This window comes from Esox lucius, chromosome 20 (genome assembly GCF_011004845.1).
Source record: "Esox lucius isolate fEsoLuc1 chromosome 20, fEsoLuc1.pri, whole genome shotgun sequence".
Classification (NCBI taxonomy): domain Eukaryota; kingdom Metazoa; phylum Chordata; class Actinopteri; order Esociformes; family Esocidae; genus Esox; species Esox lucius.
This window is the reverse complement of record NC_047588.1, coordinates 37,712,328-37,722,240: the sequence shown is the minus strand read 5'-3', so window position 1 is coordinate 37,722,240 and position 9,913 is coordinate 37,712,328. Positions and strand designations below refer to the sequence as shown.

General features: G+C 41.2%; 1 protein-coding gene across 1 annotated transcript; it reads left to right on the top strand.

The window, feature by feature from the left end:
- The first annotated feature begins 1,566 nt into the window (after positions 1-1,566).
- Positions 1,567-9,885, top strand: crfb1 (cytokine receptor family member b1). Its single transcript, XM_029116056.2, has 8 exons — positions 1,567-1,784; positions 2,189-2,287; positions 2,851-2,971; positions 4,753-4,910; positions 5,096-5,238; positions 6,920-7,079; positions 7,289-7,416; positions 7,934-9,885. The coding sequence occupies exons 2-8, from the start codon at positions 2,239-2,241 to the stop codon at positions 9,206-9,208; spliced, it is 2,034 nt and encodes a 677-aa protein (XP_028971889.2). The 5' UTR covers positions 1,567-1,784; positions 2,189-2,238; the 3' UTR covers positions 9,209-9,885.
- Positions 9,886-9,913: the final 28 nt, after the last annotated feature.

Genomic DNA, 9,913 nt, shown 5'->3' with positions numbered 1-9,913 from the left:
AAAGGAGTGACAGTCTTTCTTCAAGATCCCTTCACCCTGTACCAATCTCCCACATTACCACCACCCACCTAGACCATCACATTGCCTCCACCAGGCTTGACAGATGGCGTCAGGCACAGTGCTTCATTTGTAAATCGGGAGGTCCCGGAACACATTGGGCCGTGCGACAGACATGGATCCGGTTGGCAAATTGATACAAATAAAGCACATCTGTATTGCAAATAGAGGAGTCGGACAACAAAAGCTAAAACTTTCACCATCTTGTCAGGCAGTGCTGAGGCCACAAGAGGCTGCAGGAATAGGCGACTTTATGAACTCTGATTGGTTTTAGTATAATGTTTACAGTGCAAAGAAAACACAGTGATTGAAAAGGACAAGTCATGTGAACAAACTGAGGAAAATCTGAGAGGTGCTGGACTCTGTTACAGCAGGATCCGACTCAGATTAGGGTCCTCAATTAGAGGCAACGAGGGGCAACTACTTCTAATTGGGGACAATCAAAAACAGCAGTGGTCAGGCCCTGACTGTGACCCCAATACACATAGAGATGCCAAGAGGCCCCCAGCCAGGACCTGACAAGGTTGTCCAGGAGGAGAGACATTTGTAGGAAGAGGGAGATTAAGGACTCATCATTGACTAGTGCCAAAAGCAGCAGCAATACTCTTCTTCGTAACCTGGCAACACATGGAACATTACATAATACCAAACATGAATATACAGGTGTGGTACAAAGAAAGCATTTCTAAAAGGGGTGTGTTATATGAATAACACTGATAGAAAGGCCTATTCAATTCAAGTCTGGTGTTCGATTCAATCCTGAACAAACAAGTTTTAATGGTAAGTTGCAACAACGAGACACTGCCAGCAAATGCCACTTGAACGGGCTTTGATTTCCTAAATGTTTACAGCAGCCCATACCCTTGTTGTGTGTGCATCCGGTTAATGGTATCATGCTATTGGACCTGTCCATTAGAGAAAATATGAGACAGCATGCCTGAAATCACACCATACATTAAAGCATACTGACACTGAAGACTAAAACAGGGACCTAAACAAATGTACTTAGGACACATTTATGAAATATGTACGGTTAAGATCAAAACATGTTTAAATTATATTTTGTAAGGTCTTTAGTTTTTTTACCGGGGACAAAAAACGAATCATAAAATTTTACAGAAAACCAGTACTGTTATCTATTAATTAAACCAATATTGTAAATGAAAGTTCTAGAAGCGAATAATTATTTAAAATAAAAACTTCTAGGACTTTTATTTAGAAATATATCTTTGTGTCCACGTGATATCACTGTTGCTCCCATAGAGTGGTAGTACAGTTGTAGTGCTGACGTTTGGAAAGCACATCTATTATAGAATGACAAGGGATAGGATTCCATAGGTTTAGCCTCTTAAACCAGGCCTCGCTTGTTGCTAACGAGGCGAGACGAAATTGAATGTGTGGCTTCGCAAAACTAGACAGGGTTACGATGCATTTCTGCAGTTAATTATTCAATGTAAAACAAATACTGTGTGACATTTATTTTGAAAGATATCTTCCAGTGGATCACGTGATATCAGTGTTATAATGCTGGAACGGCTGACGTTTGGAAAGTCCAGCGACAAAAAACCTAGGCTTAATCTACTACTATGGTTGTTCACTACTGTTTTTTTAATTTCGCTTCTGCTACACACCCAGGAGAGTTAGGGTTGGGTTTAGAAGGAGGTTTGGGTTTTGAAGAACTATGCTTCTGACGGGATACATTTGGGAACGCAACTTCTTCAGTTCAGGTACATTTTATTCATTATCATAGATTAATTAACTTTTTTTGCCGTATTTATCACAACAGAGTAGCCTGTTAAACATGTTTTTATAGTTTGAAATTGCGTTGTAGAGCTAATTTGAATTTCTAGTATTGTGTTTAATGATTTTGAGATATAGGCCAGGCTTTAGAATAATAAATGTGTTTACGTCTACTCCGTGCAGGCAAATCAGGTTTATGTCTAAGTACTGTACAGCCACCGATACTTTTTTTGTGTGGTGTCTGAACCGATAAGTTTTTACAAGACTTTGCCGGGGCAGGGAACGTTTCAGATTTACAGTGGCTAATGAAAAAGCAATTAATAAAACATTTGAGGGAATGGATTAAAGTGTGAGCAATACACTTTTGTAATTTAATATTTTTGTTTTTCAGAACGGTGACTGACTGTGATCAAAGATATGGTGTATCATGAATAAGAAGATATGAAACATTTCCTGCGATCTATCTTTTTTATATCACTGTCTTCCTATGGTATGTTTTCCACACCTGTTATTGGTTTCAAAACAGGTCCAAATCTGACCGTATGCTTGTCACAGTCTTGATAAAGAATCTATGCAATGAAAAGGTTAACTGCCCAGATAGTAGAAAGATGCTGTCAGTGGCACATAGTCCAAGACAAAGTAAAGTGGACATTAGTGATGATTGTCTTTTCCCCACTGCATCTTTGACACACAACCTCAACTCATTTATTCAATGTCATGTATTCAATGAACCCTTTTAGAATGGGGTGACAATGGCAGACATTCTCAGCAGATAAAATTTGAACCTTCTCATGACGTCTTAAATGCCATCATGAGAAGGTTAATGTCCATTCAGGTATTCTCATTGTTAATTCTATGGCAAATGTATTGCAGTGTTTTTACAACTGGCCACAAGTTACTTATTTACTCTACCTGTCTGTCTGGGTTTGTATAACATACTGCAGTTTCCATTGGCTCTCACAAACCAATTTGTGGGCAGTTCAGTTGTATTAGTCATGTTGATATCCTTGTGTCTGAATTTGACAAGGGACTGTGTCCCCTTTTTTCTCTTAGTCATCGGCACCCTCCTAGCTCCAGTCAATGTGTACGTAAAGTCCAAGAACTTCAGCCATGTTCTACACTGGAGCCCAGGTCCAGGCACACCGCCCGGGACCACCTACAAGATCTACTTCAGGTTGCCAACCACACACCCAAGTTCTCCTTCCTGCACTGTAGCTACGCGTGCTATGATATTGGCAAAATAAACGTAGATTACCTCACCATAAATGTAGCGGCAGAGTTGGTTAAAATGGAAAATGCGAACTTTACAGTTTGTGGGGTGTGTCACATGTCAGCTGTGATGCTACTATAATTGTGTTACTGACTTTTTCCTTTTAAGGCAGATGATCATAGAAAAACGTGTTAGTGTTTTTTTTGGTTTTTGTTGTTTTGGCTAAGCTTTTCTTTAACCACAGACTTTGCTTTTTAGTAATATTACCTTCCCCAGTTCAACTATCCGTCTACAGAAAAGTGTGTTGTGGAAGTCGGAAGTGATTTTTCTCAAGTATTGCTTCCACTTGGCCATAGATACAGCACTTCATATTCACGGGAGTCAGTTCCACCCACAGTGTCTACTCAGATACTTCTGAGGAGATTGGAAACTCAGTTGGCCTTTTCTTAACGCCCATGTATTGTATTAACCATAAATTGTCAGTCGGCCATGTGTGTAATTCTAGAAGATGGTACTTGAACAAGAAGGGTAATGTTAGATATTTTGTTTGAGATCCGAGACATGTAAGTTGTTCTTCTGTAGAAAATGTAATTTTTAATGTTTCTTAATATGTAATTTTAGGACATTCTAAAAGGGATTTTGTAAATTTAGCAAGAGCATGACAACATGAACATGATTGGCTCACACTGCTGGTCGGAGTCAATTGACCAGTTAGATTCCTGACCTTAGACTCCAAGAACCCAATAACGCTGCACAGGTGTTACCACGAAAAAAAGTTTTCAATGAATTCAATATACTTAACCACATCCCCTTTCTGCTGTGGGCCTGGGGAATCTACAGCGTACCAGGCAGCTGAGCTCACTGAAATCAGACTTCTTTTATTTAAAATATACCATGTATAAATACTAAAATCTTCTATGGAATCTTAACCAGACTGCCAATTTTATATGGATTCAGAGCACTCTGGCTGCACATCACACTTAATGTGTATTTTGGCCATTGACCTTTCAGCATAGATTGTATTCAGGGTTGACCGGAATGGCCAGAAGGCTGTTCAGTAGGGAATAATCATGGGTATATCCACTAGATGTATATGCAAACAATAGAATCTTGGGTCACACTTTATTTTGTGAATCCCAATTTTCATCTGTAGATGTTCTATAGATAGTAATACTATCGACAAGGGTTTAGAGGGAGGGTTGGGTTTAGAAGGAGGGTTGGGGTTGGGTTTAGAAGGGCTAGGGTTAGAAGGAGGGTTGGGTTTAGTTGGAGGGTTAGGGTTGGGTTTAGGAGGGTTATGGTTGGGTTTAGTTGGAGGGTTAGGTTTAGAAGGAGGGTTAGGGTTAGGTTTAGAAGGAGGGTTAGGGTTGGGTTTAGAAGGAGGGTTAGGGTTGGGTTTAGAAGGAGGGTTAGGGTTGGGTTTAGAAGGAGGGTTAGGGTTGGGTTTAGAAGGAGGGTTAGGGTTGGGTTTAGAAGGAGGGTTAGGGTTGGGTTTAGAAGGAGGGTTAGGGTTGGGTTTAGAAGGAGGGTTACGGTTGGGTTTAAAAGGAGGGTTAGGTTTAGAAGGGGGGTTAGGGTTGGGTTTAGGAGTGTTAGGGTTACCGAATCTTGTTGAGGTCTTGCCTGACTTCATGGAGTCCAACAAAAATAATTGTGTTTTGTCAATAAACAATTACAGGTCAGGGTACTTCTTTTTGCTTTTATTTGACTGCACCAAAATGACCCTCTGTGTTTTGTCTCTACAGGAATGACAATGGGAAGTTTGTTCTCAAACATGAAACCATCTTGACAAGTCAATCACTGACACTGAATCCCAAACAAAAGTACGCCATCAGGGTTCAGGCCTCCCACAACGGCTCAGTGTCGGCCCTGGTTAATACTTCCTTCAGCCCCTACGCAGAAAGTATGTCACCTCACCATTTTGTCCTCATAATGGACACAAATATATTTCTTTACTGGTCATTTTGAACTGGGAATTGTGTTTGGATGTGGACGTGTGTCGACGTGTCAGTCGTCACAAGTCTGTTTGAAATGTTTCACTGAGTGCGAGATGATCTTTTACCATGCCATCATGTTTATCTTCCATAGCCGTTGTCGATTCTCCAACAATTTCTTTGGTTGGATGTGGTAACTGCCTGGGATTAAACATCACACTGGACGAGTCTGTTAAAAAGGTGTTTCAAACCCTGATATCTTTTGATGTCTTCTGGAAGAGAGCTGGAGAGACAAAGGTAAACGAAACATGTCCTTTCTTCATTGCAGTGTGAAATTGTATTTGTTATTTTTGTATTTAATTGTGTTATTTGGCACGGTCAAACGTAGTTGTGTTTTGGAGCAAGTGTCTGCATGCAGCACAGCTTTGTATGCTTCAGGTTTTTTGTTTAATCGTGTAATCTGACAATGCTAGCCAGAGCCTCTCCAGTATTGGAGATACCAAAAAGGCCTTATTGGTATTTATAAACCAGGGGGGTTTGGATCCTGAATACAGAATGGCACAAAAAGAAAAAAAACATGGCATCAAAGAAGAAAATGCACTGACCCCTTGTATTCTGTTCACTATAGGCCTTGTTAACCCCACTCCAAACACAGTCCTTCTGGTTGTGACCATAAATCTTTATTTTGGTCTCGTCACTCCAAATTACTGTGAGCCGTGTCAAGATATTGCCGGGCATATTGTAACCAGCTTTTTTTTTGTAGCATTGGCGTAGTAAATTCTTCTTTCTGGCAACTCAACCATGTAGCTAATTTTTGTTCAAGTATCGTCGTATTGTGCTCCTTGAAACAACCACAACGTCTTTTTCCAGAGCAGCCTGTATTACTCCTGAGGTTACCTGTGGGTTTTTCTTTGCACCCCGAACAATTCTTCTGTCAGTTTTGGCTGAAATCTTTCTTGGTCTACCTGACCTTGGCTTGGTATCAAGAAATCCCTGAAATTCCCACTTCTTAATAAGTGATTGAACAGTACTGACTGGCATTTGTAAGGCGTTGCTATCTTTTTATATCCTTTTCCATTTGTATAATGTTCCATTACCTTGTTACGCAGGTCTTTTGACAGTTCGGTTTTTGCTCCCCATGTACTGCTCAGTGCATCCATGTGAGAGCCAACAAACTCATTGACTATTTATACACAGACAATAATTGCAATTTAAAAAGTCACAGGTGTTGGAAATTGCTTTAATTGCTATTTTAACCTGAGTGTGTCACATTGTGTGTCTGAAACAAGTCCAAACATTCAAGGGTATGTAAACTTTTGATCAGGGCCATTTGGGCGATTTCTGTTATCATTATGATTTAAAAAGGAACCAAACAACTATGTGATAATTAATGGCTTCATACGGTCACTATCCTTAAATAAATGTTTTTGCATGATCAGTCATATTTTTTTAAAATCAATGCCAAAGTATCACAATTTCTGCCAGGGTATGCAAACTTATGAGCACACCTGTAATTAGCTGTACACAACAACCTTTCATGACCTGTTCCTTGTTTTGTCATACCCGTGGCATACAGTCTAATGAACTGGGTGATTCGAATCCTTGTTGCTGATTAGCTGAGAGCCGTGGTATATGAGAACATTAACCATGGCTATGACATGACATCTCATTTTATTGCTGTAATTACATTGGAAACTAGGTTATTTTGATGTAATGCCAATATACCATGGCTAAGTGTTGTGTCCAGGCACTCCGCTATGCATCGCCCCATAAGAACAGCTCTTAACCGTGTTATATTGCCCATATACCACACCCCCTAGTGCTTTACATATACCACAGCTTTCAGCCAATCAACATTCAGGATTCAAACCATCCAGCATACGTTCATCAGGGACCCTCAGACACAACCCAAGGCGAGGGAAACTTCATCTAAGTATAGATTTTGCACCACTACTACCAATTTCATTTTTGTCTTCAGGCCAAAAAGATCGAGGAGAGAAATTACAGTTTCAAGTTGGATAACCTGAAGGTCGGCGTAGAGTACTGTGTGAATGTGCACATGAAGATTTCCATCAACCACAACACACGGCCATCTGGTTGGCAGTGTGCTTACACCAGTGTTCTGGAGCCCGATAGAGGTTAATATACTGTGACATCGTTACTCATCTAGAGCTGTATTGCTCAGTGTTCCATCCACACATTTTCCCTGCCAGATATTACAGCTTGTGTTCAGTTAGGGTTCAGTTGTGTTGCTACTGATCACAGTCATTCTGTCCATTCAGTGAACCTCGGACAGAGGCATAGCATGTTATGAATAAATATTTCTGTCCGTGTGTCTCTTTCCCAGTCCCTGGCTCTGTAGCTGTGGCTGCTGTCCTTTTCATTGTGGGTGGGGTCGGTGTGATATTTTTCACGTCTGGCCTGATATACACAGGATTCCTGTGTAAGCCGAAGATTCCTCTGCTTATAGCACAGGTGAACAAAACCCTCAGTTTGGTTACAAGTTGTGAAATCTGTGAAACATGAAATTCTAAAAAACTAAACAGATCTATTCGGTAGACAATATATTGGCTAGAGCCTGTATATTCTCTAGGTGTAACCTGAAAAGCCTAATGTGGAGTAATGCACTAGAAAAGCATATATCCTTGTGCAGGCTTTAAAAGGCATGTAAACACTGTCTCCAAATAGATGCATATTTTAATATCTAGTATGAACAAATATTTTTTTCTGTGTATTCAAGTCTTTTCAAATAAAAAAAAGCTTTTAGTTGTTCCTAATCATACAAGTCCACAAAATGTTACTTTCCAAGTATTTTTCCCAATACATTCCGATATGACTACTGCCATTTGACTTTTATAATGAACCATATCTGCATATTTACTTTAAATGTGTAATATATGTTTTAAAACCCGCATCAGATTTTTGACAGCTTCAGGCAATGTGGTCTACAAACCGTAACATGGGCACATTCTTTCCCCACAATGCATTGCAGGATGCCATGGTGCCCAGTCACTACTACTTCACCCCAGAGAGGATCACCACTAACCGGATAACTATATTATCAGCGACAGTGGAAAGAGAGAAGGCACACAGACCAAACACTAACCACAACAGAGAGAACCCGAACCTCATGGCTAATGGGGAGGAAGAGGAGGAGGAGGAGGAGGAGGAGGAGGAGGAGGGAGGAATCTGTGGCTACATGGACCACGCCACAGGCCTCTCTTCTGATGGCAGCTCCAACACCACACTGTCACAATGTGAACCAGGGGCCGGCAAGTTAGTGCATTCTGGGGGATTTAGTTTTAAGGTAGCCGTTGAGGAGGAAGAGGAGGCTCCTGAGTTGTTTGGAGGTCTGGCTCAGGGAGAGGCCAAAGGTGAAAATTCAGTGGTAATTTCCAGCCTTGACAACGACGAGCAAGACAAAGAGGAGGAGGAAGAGGAGACATCTGGGAACATCAATCTGTTCTCTGTGACCCTGGGGGCATTTAAAAAGAATAATGAGGAGGAGGAGGAAGAAGATGAGGAAGAGAGTGACACAGCTATTATATTTGACTTTTCTAAACAGGAGCAGAAGCCACTTCTTTCCATAGACCCATTACAGGGATCGTCCCAGCTAGGCAGCAAAGGATCACTGAGGGATTTCCTGAAAAGCACAGATCTAGGACTGATCCCGCCAAAGATGGACAGCACAGAGACACATTCCGGATATACAGACCGACATGCTGACAGAACCACCGAAACACAATCTGGATATACAGACCGACATGCTGACAGAACCACAGAGACACAATCTGGATATACAGACCGACATGCTGACAGAACCACAGAGACACAATCTGGATATACAGACCGACATGCTGACAGAACCACAGAGACACAATCTGGATATACAGACAGACATGCTGACAGAACCACAGAGACACAATCTGGATATACAGACCGACATGCTGACAGAACCACAGAGACACAATCTGGATATACAGACAGACATGCTGACAGAACCACAGAGACACACTCTGGATATACAGACAGACATGCTGACAGAACCACAGAGACACAATCTGGATATACAGACCGACATGCTGACAGAACCACAGAGACACAATCTGGATATACAGACAGACATGCTGACAGAACCACAGAGACACACTCTGGATATACAGACAGACATGCTGACAGAACCACAGAGACACACTCTGGATATACAGACAGACATGCTGACAGCAGTACACAGACGCACTCTAAATTTACTGACAGCAGCACATGAGACACATTTTGGACATACAGGGTGCGAGCAGCACAGAGACAATCTCTGGATATGCAGATATGCTGCGAGCAGCACAGCGACACATTCTGGTGAAGGTACTGAACAATGTCAATTCTATGTTTGTTTACTTATTCAATGATTCTTCATTATTTTGCGTAGACATTTATACCTGTGTACTTAATTTCTGTACTAGTAGGCTATCAATGCAATGTTATGGTTAACATATGTTTATGTAACGTGTGAATGCAGGGACAAAAGGGTTGCTTTTAACTGCCTAGCTTGCTTGATGCTGGAGATAACACCACTCTGTCATATGAGATGGCCTCAGGAACAGATTGGAATGTGTCCCTAACCAATAAGGGGTAAATCCCGCAGGACTAGTATTGGCATCTTCATGTTAGCTAACCAACCCCCACAACTTCAGGGTTGGGATATAAACCAGAGTGGGGTTTGGGAGAGCTCCCTCTTACATTTTCCACACTTCTGCATGCATCTTTGCTCTTGCAACTTCTTAAATTCAGAAGAGTTTTCTGGGTACATTGGACATTGTTGTTAGAGTGCATACATGTAAATAGACAATGTATATACGTTATATGTATATAAACTGCCGTTCAAAAGTTTGTGGTCACTTTACAGAACAACGCAAACTGGCTCTAATCAGAATAGAAAGAGGAGTGGGAGGCCCCAGTGCACAACTGTTCAAGA

What these genes read in the sequence shown, in the direction of transcription:
- crfb1 (XM_029116056.2), top strand. Translation starts at nt 2,239, where the DNA reads ATGAAACATTTCCTGCGATCTATCTTTTTTATATCACTGTCTTCCTAT. An exon ending in TATATCACTGTCTTCCTATG is followed by an intron (nt 2,288 to 2,850) that starts GTATGTTTTCCA and finishes TTTTTCTCTTAG; the next exon opens with TCATCGGCACCCTCCTAGCT. An exon ending in TTCCTCTGCTTATAGCACAG is followed by an intron (nt 7,417 to 7,933) that starts GTGAACAAAACC and finishes AATGCATTGCAG; the next exon opens with GATGCCATGGTGCCCAGTCA.